Here is a 17,977-nt window from a genome sequence, read left to right on the forward strand (position 1 = left end):
TACGTATATATGTTCCATTAATCTCTCAGTTTCCAGCTCCTTCCTCACCTCCACCTTCTTCAGCACATGGTGCTGCCAAGTTCTAAGGCACTAAGTGGGTCTGAAGAGTGACTGCTCTAATTTCACTGATATTCCTCTCGGCAGGCACTTTGCTGTTGCTTCCTCAACTCTAAGTCAATGACTATTCCTTCAACTGAGGGTCTTCCAAAATTCGTTAATACATTTGTCCAAATGCATAGAATGTACAACACCAAAAGTAAACCCTAGGGTAAACTATGGACTTCGGGTGATTATGATGGGTCAATTTAGGTTCATTCTGATGAGTGACGTTGATAAGGGGAATGGCTATGCATGTGTGGGGTAGAGGGTATACGGGAAATCTCCGTACCTTCCTCCCAATTTTGTTGTGAACCTAAAACTGCTCTAAAAAATAAAATGTTATGTAAGTAAATAATTTTAAAAATTGCCTAGAGAGAAAATGAGAACACATTTTGGATTTTGCAGAGCTACATTAGTCATTAAATACCTTGGACCATTAAAAGCAATACATTTGTGATTCCAATTATAAAATTATTATACACATCAGAAATCCTTGAAAAATTATAAAATCATACTACAATAACTTTAAGGCTCATTCTGGATTTTGATTATTTTACTGACTTCAAAATAAACTAGTATTTAAAAACGATTTTATCATAGGCACATAGTCTCTCATCCCATCACTTCCAGTTCATTGGAAGACCCACAACTTAAAGTTCTTGGTCTTCCCAAGGAGCTGATTTTATCTGATTACATAATCAGTCATCATGTACTAGAAAACTGCAGCCTAAAAAGACATCCTAAAGCTACAGCTAAATTGAAGACTCCGCTAGAAACTACCCACCCCACCCCAAATCACGCACACACAAAATTAATTCTTCTACTATCATGGAAAAGCTTTTCTGTTTTGTTTTTGAAACTAAACATATCTTAGCATTCCAAACAGTACCATACTTCACCTATATTCATGTCTTAATTTGCTTGTAAAAAGTCACCTTCCAGGGCTTCCCTGGTGGCGCAGTGGTTGAGAATCTGCCTGCCAATGCAGGGGACATGGGTTCGAGCCTTGGTCTGGGAAGATCCCACATGCCGCGGAGCAACTAGGCCCGCGAGCCACAATTGCTGAGCCTGCGCGTCTGGAGCCTGTGCTCCGCAACAAGAGAGGCCGCGATAGTGAGAGGCCCGCGCACCGCGATGAAGAGTGGCCCCCACCTGCCGTAACTAGAGAAAGCCCTCGCACAGAAACGAAGACCCAACACAGCCATAAATAAATAAATAAATAAAAATTAAAAAAAAAAAAAAGTCACCTTCCAACAGGAGATTGAAACAACAGGGAAAGAATAAGAAATTTCAGGATACTATTCACATACCTGAAATCATATATACTTAGTTTTTTTTTTAAGTCCCTTTCATCTATACCAAGTGGAAAAGAAGCTCTATTAGCCACTTATTTTTTTAAAACAATTGCAATTACTATACAGAGGAACACATAAAAACTACAAGTTTAAAAAAATCACTCTATTGAATGCTCACAAGAGAAAAACCTGAGAATACAATTAATCACAACTCCTAGATATCTGTACCTCTCAGTGAAAGCAATTGCAACAATGAATGAGCACGGCGTTCTGCATGCTTAAATGCCAAGCGCCCCCTGGTGGACAACACTGCTATTAGATTTAAATATAAAATCTGTAACTTTTCTGATTTGAGGCTACACCTGTCTCCAAATTAACCATTCTGATCTTTGGGGAGAACACGAATCTGGTGATGCCTATAACATAATACCTCATATTGATTCTACAGACTTAGTTTCTAGCTAATTGAACCTTTCTTTAAATGCCTTAAGATTATATTTATAAGGACGTAGTAAGGATTTGAATTTCGGCAAATTAGCTTTCTATGAATTGATTTTCTACAAATTGACCAAGAGTCCTGCAGAGAACATTTGAGGTGAGACTAAATATCTTCCTAAAGAATGTTTCTCTGTTTCCACACGTCCTCCCTCGTGCCTTCCCCCACCAGGCCGTCTTGTTGGCTTTAGGAGCAGGATCTCCTGTGTTCTAACCATCTGATTGACAGAGCATGTGTGCTGGTAAGAGGTTTCCTTGAAGGGTCCAAGTTGTCTGGATGTAGTGGAAAACAAAGGAGAGTATACTGATGGAAAAATTAGAAGCAGAGAGAAATAGGGGTGCTATGGTCTGAATGTTTGTGCCCCCCCAAATTCACATATTAAAATCCCAACGCCTGATGTGATGGTATCAGGAGGTGGTGCCTTTGGGAGATGCTTAGGTTATGAGGTTTGAGCCCTCATGAATAGGACTAATGCTCTTATAAAATAGATCCCCCAGAGCTCCCTCACCCCTTCCACCATGTGAGGACACAGGAAGAAGGCGTTGTCTATGAACAGAAAGCGAGCCCGTACCAAGCACTGAATCTGCTGGTGTCTTAATCCTGGACTGCTCAGCCTCCAGAACTGTGACAAACTTCTGTTGCTTACAAACCACCCAGTCTGTGGTATTTTTTTTAGCAGCCCAAACAGACTGAGATAAGGTGTCACTGATTTTGATTCCAGGTGAGTCAAGGACCAAGACTTCCACTGTCATAGAGTTGACCACAGGGAAATGGTGGACCTTGGTGATAAAGACTTTATAGTAACTCTTGTCGGAAGACACGCTGTCTTGCACATCTTTCTCTGAGGGATATAAATTCCTTAAATTGGTTTGTTTCTTTTTCCCAAATTGTGCTCTGTAATAGAACCTATTGAAATGCCTGCTAAAAAGACCAATGTTCAGGGCTTACCCTAGACCTACGAAATGAGTATCTCTGGGAGTAATGCCCAGAATGTATACTTTCAATAAATTATCCATGTGATTCTTATAGAGTTTGAAAATTAAAGAACCACTACTCGAAAGACTGACCAGCAGCTAAGGATGCAGCAGTGCTGGGCAGTAAAGGGAAGTTGGGAAGTAGAGAAGCCAACCCTCTTTCCTGTTTGTGGCACAGTATCAGAGGTGCTAAGCTTGACTTGGCCTAAACAAGCTAATCTAGGAAACAAGACATGCACTGCCAAATGTTAGTAGTGACAGTAAAGCACTGAAAGATTACTCAATTTATTGCTGGGGAACCCTCTGCAGGGCTGCATGGTGCGAGCCATCAAGCTCTGATAAAGAGCGCAGTGCATCCTTAGCTCTGTAACCTAACTACTAACTAGAGATTAATGAAGAGGCCTGGAGGGCCAGGTCAGAACCTGAGAAATAGCTATTGCTCATCAGAGGTGAAACAGCCGGATTAGCCTTAACTTTTAGTTATTTGGTATGCTTAAAACAGATTCTAGCCTTCCAGAAAGGCTACAGATCTTTGCAGGACACACCTGGAAATTCCTGAAACATTAGGGAGGCTCTACATTCTTTTTCTGGTGGACACAAACAGAAGGGGCTAGAAAATGTACACCCAGCTAGCCCAAGGGAAGTAAAGGTTCTGTGCTTTTTATTAGAAGCTTTAACTCCCTGCAGAAGCCCCTGCTTTCTGGGCAGGTACAAAGAACCACAAAATTCTGCGAAAGCTTTAGGAAGGTACCAGAAGATTCACAACTGTGTAACAGCAGAGCTAAATAAATCAAACAGATTGCACATCTCTGGGCCTTACCCTTGCCCTTATTCCTTCCAAACAGATTAAGGTTAATCTCACAACAGACTTGTTTTAATGAAATTCTACTTCTCCTTTATCATGGGAAGGAAGGAAGAGGACTACCACGCTGCTCACTGTGTCAGCCACTATGCTTTTGGCTTTACATATCTCTAGTAGTCTTCACGACAACCTTCCAAGACAGTTTAATTAACTCTATTTTACAGATGAGGAAATTAAGCCTCACAGAGATGAAATAACTTCCTTAGTGTCCCATAGTTTGAATTTGAACCGGAACAGTCTAATTCCAGAAGCCATGTTTCCATGGCTTACACTCACTCCATTTTCTCACCCCTACTTTCCTCTGCACCACTTTTTTTCCCCATCCCTCTCTTCTGGTTAGCACTTGCTTACACCCTTTGCCTCTGAATAACTTGCCCAAACTGTGGACCATGCGCTCTATCCTACCCGGCACCAGAGTTTCTTGGAGAACATCCTTCTGCCGATCATTCATAAACCTTCTCCCCCCTTGGCTTCTGGGATGCCACTCTTGCCCAGTTCTCCCCTTCATCCTTTTTCAATATTTTTCCTTCTCATTGATCTTCACTGAATTACCTTAAATGTTAGTATTTCCCAGGGTTCAATCCTCAATCCTATTTGTCAGACTATATATTTTTGCGTGAGCAATCTCTTAAACTCTCATGACTTCAAGTGACACTGATGACTCCATGGCCTCTATTTTCAGAGAGGCAACGTTCTGCAGTCTAAAACTATTTCCAGTTGCTGACTGACCACTGGTATCTGTGTAATACACACAAACCTAAGTCATTTCCTATTATCCCCACTAGTTCTGATTTCTAGAGCCCTGCTCATTGTAATCCACAAAGTTATTCAAGATTAATCATCCTCAAACCCTCTCCCACTCTCACCCCAGTATCCAGATACTTATAAAATCCACATTCCTCAACATCTCTTCAATCTGTCACCTCTGCTCCATCCCCATATACTACTGTCCAAGCTGAAAAACACCTTCCCTTACTTAGATTATTACAACAGCATCCTAACTGGTTTTCCTGCCTCAAGTCTCACCTATCCTTGGGGATCCTGGGGGGTGGGGTAGGAGATGACTTTAAAACTGTATACAAAATACTTCAGTAGCTTCCCATCACATATAAAAAGTTCACACTCCCTAACATGGATACAAAATCCTTTATTATGTAGTCCTTGAATGTATTTCCAAGCTCATCTCCCATCACCTCTCTAATTTATTCCTGACATGCTGAGCTAACTGTAGACCTGGGGTGTCTTTAGATAGATCGATCCAGAGGGATGTTATCTTTATTTGAAAATTTGAATATGTGCATATCTCATAATCTAAAAACTCCACTATAAGTGTGCTAGAGCAGCGGTTCTCAAACTTTGGTATTTATTCGAGTTAGCTGGAGAACTAATAAAGACTGTAGAGGTAGCAAGCTGGATAAAGAATGGGGCTGAACTTTATATTTTTATGAAGTTCTCCAGGTGATTCTGTTACTACGGAAGTTTGAGGACCACTGCCCTAAATCAAGGTCCAGCAAATTACAGCCTGGACACCAAATCTGGCTGCAGCCTGTTTTTGTAAAGGAAGATGTGTTAGAACACAGCAGTGGAAATGTGTAGTTGCAAGGGAGATGGGGTGACCTGTAAAGCTGAAAATATTTACTCTCTAGCCTTTGCAGAAAAGTTAGCAAAGTCCAGAGGAACACTCTGTACTCGGAGACATTTATAAGGATGTTCACCTTGGCAACGTTTGTCATAGTGAGATTTTGAAAAATCTTCATTGTACTGAAATAGAGGAATACATAAATTAGGATATATACATCTAATGGAATACTATACAGCAGATAAAATTTACTAGATCTTTATGTATTAACATGGATAGAATAAAAAAAAATAGAAGAATGCCACATATAGCATGATATTTTTTATATGAATGTTTAGACACAATATATGTAGAAAGGTATTTAAAAATAAACTGGAATGGCATATACCAAATCCAAGATCATCTTGCCTCGACTCTATAAAGTATTTTCATTAAAAAAGCTGAGGTCAAAAAGTGACAAAAATCCAAAGATTTGCAAATACTACAATATATTTTTTGCCATATTGTCCTCTGTGGGTTTTGTTGTATTTAAAATTGAAGCCAGAAATACCCTAAACTATTGAACTATAGGGGAAAGTAATTGAACATTAATAATCCAATGCAATGGAATATAATGTAGCCCTTAAAAATGTACATGAAGAAAACATAAGAAATAATTGATTTAATTGTCCATGGTGAACACAGCAATAGAATACAAAATTGTCCATGAAGTAAGGTTACAATTACATAGTTTTTAAAAGTGCAGTCCTTTTTTTTATTCCTTTTTTTCCCTTTTGGTTGTCTTATCTATTGAGTTGTTCCTTTTAATCAATATAAATACATACCAAAAATTACTCAGAAGACAACAGTAGATGTGTTTAACTTAATACTGTTCTTCTCTTTTATCTTCCAAATAATATTAAATAAATACATATTACCTTAAAATGAAATGTGGTGATATAGAGCTGTGCGTGGCAGATGGAACTGACTGCACACCCAATGTCCATCTTCCCCTTCGTCCTACTCTGCTCAGTTAAAACACTACAAATCTCAGCCTTCCTTGCAAACATGGGTGGCCAGGTGATAAAGTTCTAACCAATGAGATGTACAGCGAAACTGCTGGGTGCAGCTCGTTAAGAGGAAGCTGACTTGACTGGCTTTCACCATTCCCTTTTCCCTTATCCTACTTCTTTCCTTGAATGAGACTGTGAAGCAAGTGAGAAGCCATCTTGTGAGCATGGGGACAAAGCCACTGATTAAAGGGCGGCAGAGTGGAAAGTCAGGAGGAGTCTGGATTCCTGAAGGCATTATAGAGCCACTGCACCAACCCTGGACTGCACACCTTCAACCTTTCCCGTTACATGAGGAAAAGCTCCAAAATACCTTACTTGTTTACGCCTTTCTCCTATATGCAGCCAAACATAACCCTTAACTGAGACATCTTGCTAAAATTAAAGTTTAACAAATTATACCATTGTAAGGCACTTTAAAGTTTACCTAATCATACTACCTTCAGATGAGAAAAGTAATCTTCAGAAAGGTTGAAGGCTTGAAGCTAATCTGTATCCGAACAAGGACTAGAACCCCACTCTCACTTAAGTAAATACTTTTTTCTAAAATATTAAAATCAAGTCCACTTTAGTGGTCCATTTGAAAATAACTTATTGGACGTTTCATATTTCTTTTTCTAATGATAACATTTAAAGAAATTAGACATACACAGGTCAAAAACCAGTGTTCATCCTTTTGTTGCTCATAAGCAAAGCTGCACTTTGAAGTTACTCAAAATCAGTATTCAAACTAACTGACATCAGTTTCTTAAGTATGCGGGTTCAGGTTACTCCTAAAGACTAAGCAATCTACAACAAGGATAGAGAGTCAGTAAATTTACAAATAGCGTTTGAAGTCATACTCTGTCCCACAAAACAACTAATTTAGGCCCTTTTCTCTGATTATCAACCTAATAGAAAACTAAAAATGTTTGTATTACACACATGGTACATGTCTGAATCTCACAAATATTGTTTCTGATATAAAGAATAAGACTATCTCTTTTGTCCTTGGAAAAGAGAGATTTCTTTCCTACACTGGATATAGGATTTTTGGATCCCCAATGCTTTTTGCTCAGTAGTTGGCTACTTCCATCACCAACTCCCTGGTTAGATTCCTGATCCCTGCTCTTCACACAAACGCCCCCTGGATTCCACTGTGTAAGAAAACCCAGGTACTCAGGGCATCTGCCCAGAGAATAGAGAGGACCAGCTCCTTAAGAGCCTGAACTTTCATTCTCTCTCCTTTCTGCTTAGTATGTGGCCCCACTCTTGGTTCTTCTAACATTTCTTTTGTTCTTTACTGAAGAGAAATGTAATTCTCTGCCTCCAGATCTAAACCTCTTAGAGAAAGACATTTTCTTCAAGAATAACACAAATTCATCAAGGGAAATAAGTGTATTTTTGTGAACATGAATATATTACAGAGTCTCAGGTAGCAGTGAGAAAACTGATTAAATGCTTCTTAGATATGCTATAGAGTCGTCTCCCATGTCACACCAGCACTTGTTGCTACCCTCCATGAGGCTAGATACCCCGTTTCTTGAGCTATGACTGGGGGTAGGCTGTCAAGAAGCAGGAAGCCAGAATATATTATATTCTGTAGGTAGAACTTGATATTTTATATTCTGTAGGTAGTAATAAAATTCTACCTACAGTTAAGAAACACTAAGCTTAAAACAGCCCTTGCAGCAATTTCTAAATACCACAAGATGGAGATATGACTCCATGGCAGAGGAAAAAACTTCACTTTTCCAACAGCAAAAAAACACACGTTATTTTCCTGACTTTCCAACACACAGACATAAGGGTATTTCTGGGTTGTAAATAACAGAGAGGTCTACCAAAAAGTTAATGTCTCCCTCAATTCATTAACAAAAATACAAGATTTTTCTATGTCTTTCACTAAAGGTTTGCAGTTATTCAAAGAGCACTCTCCATAAATGCCCAGGACTTCTGTGAATGCAGCAGGCAGCTTAGTGCTCCACCTACAGCTACTAAGAAACACACTATTTCTGATCAGCAGTATCAAAGGGCTGTTGGTATAGCAGAGTTAAATGGCAGAGGTTTAAGAGGGAGAGACTCTGACTCCACATTTCCAGACTGTGTGAAACTGTGTAAATCATTCAATCTCTTTAAGCTTAGAATCACATGTATTAAAATAACAATATAAAATTTTATGTCATGGGGTTTGTCGCAAGACTGAAATAATGTACATAAGTTAATTTGCATATTACATATGTTTAATTTAGGACAAGTTATTATTATTACTGTAATATTAAATCCTGCCAATTTAGCTGAGTACTGTATTTTCATTTTCATGCAAAGTACCCTTGATTTATTTACAAGATTTCCATGTTTTTCTGAGTATTCTTGAAATAAAAATTCAGCAAGAGTTCAACATAAGTCACGCTTTGGGCCTCCTCTACATTTTAAAAAAATATTAACAAATATTTGAATGAATGAAAAACAAACGAATACTCTTTGTAAAGTAGAAAACATAAATTCATTTATCGGGGATTAAAATTACCTCTCAAAAGAAGAAAGATGTCACTAGGGCAACCAAAAGAAAAAGTCGGTGAAGCAGCCCAGTGAGGTTACAGGGTAATTTTATGGGTTCTCAGTTGTTAGATTTTAAACATACTCTGTGTGTGTGTGTGTGTGTGTGTGTGTGTGTGTGTATTCCAGAGGAACTAGAATTGAACTGTTTTAGATGGGTATGAGAGAGGTATTTCTGAGTTAAACAGGCTCTTTCAGGTTGTAAGGAATAGACACACTCAGGTTTCCCCCCGGCCTGACCACTGAGATCCTTTCACTTCCATTTTGTTTGTACCTGCAACAGAATCCCTGCCCAGCTTTTTACGGGAGAGGCCAAGCTGAAGGCCTTGTTTATAAGATTCTTTACCTCACAGGAAAGCTCCACTGAACAAAATATTTTATTTGGACCTTGTCACAGTCTTTAAACTTTTGTTTGAAATCTGTCTGGGGAAAAATACACATAATTTCCTTCAATTATTCCTTTTGTTTAACCATCTTTTACTCACCACTGGCATCTGTTCATAGATACGAATAGAAGACAGTCTGTCTACAATAAAGCAAATATGAGCAATTGATGTTTTATCAATTTTAACTCAACTTATAAAACATATATATAGGTGCTTCTGTACCTGAAGGATTTCCACGGATTTTTTTCCATTTTCTCTTTGAGAGAAACAATCTGCTTTTCTAGTTGGTCATTCAAGTTGTGTCTCATAACGGGTTTTCCATTCACCACCTGAGTGAAGAGGTGGGGATGATCAAGATCACCTCACCACCTCTCATTTATTCAGTAAAACAACATTAATTAGCTCAGTCCTACTCCATTACTATACTGGACTTTATTAGTAACACAGATGCACTGGAGGGAACTCATGTCTAAGTGTGCGTTCTCCGTTACACAGTATCTGTGCAGACACCAGACTCACCGATTCCCACCCAGCAGCCTCACTGTCACTATTGATTCCTGGTCTTCTTACTCTCCACCCGCTATTGTCTTTAGTTCCTTGTGTATCCTTATAAGGAATTCTATTAGAGGAAATATCAGGAACATGCTTCTTCCCTTGGAACTTGAAATATCCATATATTACAGCCTAAGGAGTACTAGCCTCCCGTCCAATGTCATATTAATTTTTTTCCTTTGCAAAAGAGTTCTGAAGTCCGTTCAACAACTACTAATTATGTGTTTGCTGTGTTAAAAGCACACAATACCTTACATATATAAACTAATTTAATCCTCATTTACAAAAACTTAGTTACCCATTTTACAGATGAGGAAAACAAGGTTCAGAGATGTCAAATAACAGTATTAAGATGACAAAGTAAAAATGGGGAACTGGGGTTTCAACCAGTTTGTTTTGACTTGAAAGTGTGTCCTCTTAACCGCTGTGCTATGGTAACACTGTTTACCTTCGGCTACCTATTCAGGTATCTTCTCTTATCCGTAAGCCATTTTCTTTCACTAAATCCCTTTGGCTATTGAGGCCAAAACATTTGTCTTATTGCTCTGGGAGGAGGAGGAGGATGCAGCCTAGAATTAAAACCTCCTTTTTGGCTCCAAGGCCCAAAGCTAATTTTTTCCTTTTTTTTTTTTTTTTTGAGTCTTGAAAGTCACACTTCGTAGAGAGAAAAAATGGCGTTTCTCAACTTTAAATGCTCTTTGCATACATGGGGCAACTTCTGCTACATAATAGTTGACGGAGGAGTCTAAGCAGAAAGACTTATTAGCTCACACCACTGCCAACCTCCTCAACCTTAACACAACCCTGCCCTCACTCTCATCTCTAATCAGATGTGGTCTACCAAAGAGAAGGGCAGGAACGCCCTTACAAACCGAAGTCCAAAGTCGTTAATCCAAATGCTTAACAAGTGGATGGAGGCCCACAAAACTGGGGATTGATAAAATTTTTGCTTTCTTTTCACATACCAGCATTGACCCCCACAAATTTGGTCAGCTTCCTGCTGTCATTTTTCATTTTCATTTTCATTTTCTGAAAAAGGACCACACTGAGTTTGACTTTCCCTGCCACACTTTGTTCTGTGATAAGCCAGAAGTACTGATTTCATACTGAGGTTTGTAATTTTTACAAAAGTTATTTTTTTTTATAAATTTATTTGATTTTATTTATTTATTTTTGGCTGCGTTGGGTCTTCATTGCAGTGCGTGGGCTTCTCATTGCAGTTGCTTCTCTTGTTGCGGAGCACAGGCTCTAGGGGCACGGGCTTCAGTAGTTGTGGCACGTGGGCTCAGCAGTTGTGGCTTGTGGGCTCCAGAGCGCAGGCTCAGTAGTTGTGGCGCACGGGCTTAGTTGCTCCATGGCATGTGGGATCTTCCCAGCCCAGGGCTCGAACCCATGTCCCCTGCATTGGCAGGCGGATTCTTAACCACTGCACCACCAGGGAAGTCCCAAAATTTTTGAAAAATAATTTTCCACCTGTTTTTAAAATGCAATAATGTTTAAATTATGCTTTCAACTGGGAATAAGATTAGCAATTCAAAATAGCAAGTTTCTGGAATAATCTTGATACTAAGGAATGTCCAGAGCCATCTAAAATCAGCCCAGGTAAGAGATGTGGTGCTCTCATTAGATGGTCACAATAAATGTGACCCTAAAAAAGATGATCCTTGACCTTGAGCACAACAGCAGCCAACCTATCAAGGCCTAAGATGTACTTAATAATAAGTCATTATCAAAATACAGACTGTGAGGATAAAAATTTAGCAGAAACATTTGTGTCTCTTGGGAGAAAAAATACCCTGAGCAGTAACTCCATGAAACCACTGCTTTTGCAGTAGTTCTAAAAACAAACAAAAGACAAGCACTGTACCTTTGAAGGGAAAAATTAAATTGCTTTGTAGCCTCAAAGAGGGATCTTGGCTAGAATCACTACAGTGAAAAGTAAAATCAAACCAAAAATTGAAAAATTCTAGAAATTTGATTCATGGTCAAAATTGACCTTAAAAGAGGAAGTTCATAAAGCAAGAGAATATTAGGTGGAGGCCTATCTTTCAGATATGGACATTTTTTTCCCAAAGAGAGATAGCACATTAACAAAAACAAAACAAACAAAGCCCAACTAAACAACAACGCCAAATAATAATTTTTAAATTGTTAAGAAGTTGGCCCTACATGGACATTCATGTTTGTGTTGTTCACTATATTTATGATTACAGTGATGGAGTTATATTAACTTGAAAAGACTTTGTAAAATAAGAAAATGTTAACAAGGAAAGGAAAGAGCCTACTACGTGGCACTGTACGAGGCACTAGGGATTCAAAAATAAAATAGACACAATCCCTGCTGTCAATCAGCAGTAGGAGAAGTTGGGAGGGGTGGGGAGTACAGAAACATATAGCCAGAAGATTTAAGAAATTTTTTGGTTAATTGGTTGTAATGGTACACAAAGAAAGATATCCAATCTGGAAGGTGGCAGAAGGAAATGAGAAATGGGGAGGTCAAGATTGAAGAGGGACAGAAAATGCTTCTTGGGGGGAATGACACCTGTTCTAAGCCAGAGAGGGTGAAAAAGAACATTCAAACAGCAAGAACTGCATGAACAAAAATACCAACATGTACAAAAAAGGGGGCACGGTGCAAAGACTATCTCTTTGAGTAAAGCTGCCCTCCAGCATATTTTCAGAAGACTCCATGAGGAAAAACATCCCCAAAGTAGGACTAGTGGGTTTGAGCCATGTCTCCACCAGTTTATTTCTGTGATCCTGAGCAAGTTACATTTCCTGTGCCTCAATTTCTCAACTGTAAAATAAGGATAATTAAAGTTCCTACACTATAGGATATTGACAGGATTAATTAAAACATGTGAAGTGCTTAAAGCAGTGCAGGGCACACAGAAATTGCTATAAAAGTTAGTTGTTTTTGTTGTTGTTATCATTTTTATCATCATAAGAAATTTACTGCAAAATTGTTTCCCCAAACGGTAGTACTACACTGCTATCAGTAATGTATAAAGTTCCTATTTCACTTATAAAAAAAATCTCTACTTCTTTTATAGGCAACAAATTTCTTTGACTTAAAAGCAAGTTGGATATTTTCCCATATTCACGAGTTATCTCTATCTCCTACTCATATTTATCTACAGGGAACTTAGTGTTTTCTAAATGAATTGCAGAGGACATAGATGTGGTGAAAATATAGACCTTTTGTCCATCATTTTGGCTACCAATGTCTTTACCAGATTACTGTTTGACTTCTCATATTGGTCTTTTTTCCTTTAAGTCAAGGGAAGCTACTTTCTCTGAAGTCAAACCTAAATATGTTTTCCTCAGTGATTTACTGTTCTTTAAGAAAGGCCTTCTTTATCCATAAACAAATACACATTCATCTATATTTTGTTTCATTTAAAAATATTTAAATCTTTAAATTTTAAATATTTAATAATTTTAAATATTTAAATATTAAATCCATCTGGAAGGTTTTATTTTATTTTAGAGTAATTTTTTATTTATTTGGCTGCCCCGGGTCATAGTTGCGGCATGTGAACTCTTAGCTGTGGCATGTGGGCTCTGGTTCCCTGACCAGGGATGGAACCCGGGCCCCCTGCATTAGGAGCATGGACTCTTAGCCACTGGGCCACCAGGGAAGTCCCCCCAGAAGTTTTGAGAATTAAGTATACAGTGAAGATCTAAAGGGATTATTTTTCTAAATATTATACCAATTTTCCAAATGGAATTTATTGAATAATTCATCACTTTAAAAGAAGCTCATTTTTTTTTTTTTTTTCTTTTTTTTGGCAGTGCCACGCAGCATGCAGAATCCTAGTTCCCCGACCAGGGATCAAACCCGTGCCCCCTGCGTTGGAAGCACAGAGTCTCAACCACTGGACTGCCAGGGAAGCCCCTCTTTTAGCTCTTTTAAAGCTCTGTGTGGTGACACAGATTCCAATAAAACATTACTGGTAATTGGCTCCTTGGTTCCAGTTCTCTGCCCAGAAGCCCTTTCCCAAACTTGGGCAGGCAGGCTAAAGTTGTTCTTTCTTGATGGTGGGAAGGGGAAGACAGTAATTAGAAAGTGATAGCTTCATGATTTTTATGGAATGTTTGTGTCCCTCTAAAATTCATATGTTGAAGCCCTAACCCCATGTGACTTTAGCTGGAGGTGGGGTCTGTGAGAAAGTGATAAAAGTTAAATGAGATCATAAGGGTGGGGCCATAATCCAATAGGGTTGCTGCCCTTATGAAAAAAGGAAGAGGCACCATAGCTTGTTCTGTCTGCCATGTGAGAATACAATGAGAAGGTGGTCATCTGCAAGGCAGGAAGTAGGTCCGCACTAGAAACCAAATCGGCTGGCACCTTGATCTTGGACTTCCCAGGATCTAGAACTACAAGAAAATAAATTTCTGTTGTTTAAGCCACACAGTCTATGGTACTTTGTTATGACAGCCCGAGCAGACTAAAACAATGATCATTTGGTACTTTCCTATTTCAATGTATGGTGCAGTTTTTGTAATAATCTATTTCCCGCAAGTCTCATAAATGAAAATGGTTTTCTCCTTTTTTTCGTAGATAACTGAAAACAGTGTTTTAATTAACTTAGTAACCTGGCCCTGAATTTCACAGTAGTACAACGTTTTAATAAATTAGAATCTCTTTGTTATGGGCTGAATTGTGTCTCCTTCCTCTCCCCAAATTCATATGTTGAACTCCTAAGCTCCCAGTACTCAGATGTGACTGTATTTAGAGATAGGACATTTAAAGAGATCATTAAGGTTAAATGAGGTCATATGGTTAGCCCTAATCCAATATGACTGATCTCATTATAAGAAGAAGAGATTAGGACACAAACAGGTGCAGAGGGAAGACCACGTGAAGACACAGAAAGAAAGCCCTGAGAAGAAACCAACCCTGTGAACATCTCAATCTTGGACTTGTAGTCTCCAGAAGTGTGAGAAAATAAGTTTCTGTGGTTCAACTCAGCCTGTCTGTGGTACTTTGTTATGGAAGCTCTAGCAAACTAATACACTATCTATTCTGTTTTATTGATTTGTTTTCAGTTTTAATGATTATAGCTTTATTATACATTGTAGGAGTCCTGTCAACCCCCCAAAATTCCTTATCAGTTGTCCCTGTCTATTTATTCATCTAGTTAACTTTAGAGTCAGTTATTGAAGTTAAGAAAAAACAGCTGTGTTTTAATAAGAATTACATATCAATAAATTAATTTGAAAAGAATAAGCACATTTGTAACACCCAATTCTCCTATATAGGAAAAGTCTATGTCCCCCTTATAAAACCTTAATAATAAATTTCCCAATTTCATTTCACTTTAGGGTTTCTCTCCAGTATGAAATCCCTTATGCTGAATAAGGTGAGAATTCTTTTTTTTTTTTTTAACATCTTTATTGGAGTATAATTGCTTTACAATGGTGTGTTAGTTTCTGCTTTATAACAAAGTGAATCAGTTATACATATACATATATCCCCATATCTCTTCCCTCTTGCATCTCCCTCCCTCCTACCCGCCCTATCCCACCCCTCTAGGTGGTCACAAAGCACCGAGCTGATCTCCCTGTGCTATGCGGCTGCTTCCCATTAGCTATCTATCTTACATTTGGTAGTGTATATATGTCCATGCCACTCTCTCACTTTATCCCAGCTTACCCTTCCCCCTCCCCGTATCCTCAAGTCCATTCTCTAGTAGGTCTGCGTCTTTATTCCCGTCTTGCCCCTAGGTTCTTCATGACCTTTTTTTTTTTTTTTAGATTCCATATATATGTGTTAGCATACAGTATTTGTTTTTCTCTTTTTGACTTACTTCACTCTGTATGACAGACTCTAGGTCCATCCACCTCACTACAAATAACTCAATTTAGTTCCTTTTGATGACTGGGTAATATTCCCTTGTATATATGTGCCACATCTTCTTTATCCATTCATCTGTCAGTGGACACTTAGGTTGCTTCCATGTCCTGGCTATTGTAAATAGAGCTGCAATGAACATTTTGGTACATGACTCTTTTTGAATTATGGTTTTCTCAGGGTATATGCCCAGGAGTGGGATTGCTGGGTCATATGGTAGTTGTATTTTTAGCTTTTTTTTTTTTTTTTTTTTGATTTAGGCTAAAATCATGGCTCTGCCACCCCCTGGCTCTGTGATCTTAGCAAGTTACTTAAATTCCTGAACTTCATTTTTCCATAAATGGGAATAATAATAAACACCTCACCTGACACAGTTCCTGGCGTTAGTTGATTCTGAAGAAGGGATGAAGGTTTCTGCCCTTCACCTTAGGTTTTAGCTTGGTCCACTGAGGAAAGAACTTTCTCGCCTACCATTTTACCTTTTCTCTTTATACCCATATTCCAGCTCCTCCCCGTGAGAAGAGTTGTTGATAATACGACTTGCTGGGCTTACATTTTATTTGTGGGCATAGTTACTGCATTGTGTGTGTATCTGTGAGCATGACCTGTTTCATCTGTAGTTAGATGGATGAGGAAATCCCAGCCAGCCTTGCCAATGCAACTACTTGGTAAGTGTACTCACAGTCTGCCCCCACAGAGCCAGTTTTATTAAGGATATAGACATGGAGACGTAGGAAGCTACTTTGGCCTTGGGACAAAGCAGTGTTCTCCAAGCAAGCTTTAACAGAGCATTGGGTATTATGAAAAGTAGCATTATATTTGTCCTATGGTTACTAATCCATCTTGTTCATGGCTTCCCCAATAGAAGAAAAGTATGAATGGGTTTAAGAAGCAAAGCCCACCCCCATAACCCTAATACACTCCTACTGTTCTTTAGTAGTCGGTTCAACACTGCCTCCTCTGCCCTCATGCAAGGTGTGTTGGGTTCCCCTTACCTGAGTTGCCATTTCTCCTCATGCAGAACTTATATTACTTCTCCTGCTCATATTTTAGTTTGACACTTTCTCCCAGTAGTCAGTGAAACTCTTTAGGAAAGGGAAAAGAAAGGTCTTCCATTCAAAGTGTTGACATATGGCAGGATCTCAATATTTGTGTCATAAATTAACATCTTACAGACATTATAAATTTTAAGGATATATGGGTACGTTCCTGTGTGTGTGTGTGATGAGTGTGTGTGTGCAACACTCGCCTGCCCCTCCCTCATTCTTTCAACACAAACAAATAGCCAAAAGCTAGATAAGGATTTTAAGGTTATATCCCAAATCTAGCAGTTAAGATATAAAGGTTATTACTTGAGCTATATAGAAAACGTGTGATATTTTATTACTAAGGAAATAATGTATTTATCTCACGTAACAAAGCTTTTGCTAACTGAAGAATGAACGTTTTGAACTCGTAAGTAGATAATTATAAAGTAACAGGTTTGACACTCTGAAATACGTTTTTAAAGCCTCTATATTAAATTATTATTAATGCTGCCAAAAAGCAATACTGAAATCTTGACACTATTATTCCAAATATGTAATTTAATGTACTATAGGTATCTTGGTAAAATGAACAATAGCTATACAGGAGTCATAAATAAAAATATTTACTTATATACCTTCATCGTCACTATTGAGTTTGGCTTCCAGTTCCGCTATCTTGTGTCTTATTTCAAGCACTGAGAGTTGCACTATATCCCTATTATTAAACACATTTTGTTAATTATGATTCACTTAAAAATAACATGAGAAAAATAATACACAGTAACCTACCACTACTTCAGGAACAACCTATTACGAAACATCACTTATTGAAGGCCTGGTTGAGAATTAGTAATCAGGTAAACGCAGGCTTCCGATTACCCAGGTCCAGAAGGACACTACAATGCACTAAAGCTCGAAGCTCCCCATGTAACCACTTAAAACCCTTTATTCTTAAAGTTGGCCTCAAGAAGTCTGACAATTTTGGTTATCTGGTTTCTCAAAGCCCAGCAAAGGAGCTGCAAATTACTACAGAAAGGAACAGCTAGGGCAACAGGTAACAACTGACAACCTGAAATAAAAAGGAAAAAAAAGAAACACTAATAAAAAAAAAATACACACACACACATAGCATTCCAGAGATTATCTATTTAGCACATCAGCAAGTGGCATAGTAGTTATCAAAATACGATGACAGAATCATTTATATTTCTGAATGCCTATTATGTTAAAGGCATTGTGCTAAGTGCTGAAGATACTGCGGT

General features: G+C 38.4%; 1 protein-coding gene across 9 annotated transcripts in view; it reads right to left on the reverse strand.

Annotated features, from left to right (window-relative positions):
* Positions 1-17,977, reverse strand: part of SOHLH2 (spermatogenesis and oogenesis specific basic helix-loop-helix 2) — an 85,805-nt gene that overhangs the window by 66,678 nt on the left and 1,150 nt on the right. For 4 of the 9 annotated variants that reach the window (XM_059902554.1, XM_059902553.1, XM_059902543.1 and 1 more), the window contains exons 2-3: positions 17,351-17,430; positions 16,683-16,772 (exon numbers count right to left, since the gene is read on the reverse strand). In XM_059902554.1, the coding sequence (XP_059758537.1) occupies positions 16,683-16,694 (12 nt within the window). In that variant the 5' untranslated portion in view covers positions 16,695-16,772; positions 17,351-17,430. Of the gene's footprint in view, positions 1-9,377; positions 9,419-9,500; positions 9,608-16,682; positions 16,983-17,350; positions 17,431-17,977 lie in introns of those variants that run through there. The other 5 variants (XM_059902547.1, XM_059902549.1, XM_059902548.1 and 2 more) reach the window with 4 other exon arrangements.

This window comes from Balaenoptera ricei, chromosome 18 (genome assembly GCF_028023285.1).
Source record: "Balaenoptera ricei isolate mBalRic1 chromosome 18, mBalRic1.hap2, whole genome shotgun sequence".
NCBI classification, from domain to species: domain Eukaryota; kingdom Metazoa; phylum Chordata; class Mammalia; order Artiodactyla; family Balaenopteridae; genus Balaenoptera; species Balaenoptera ricei.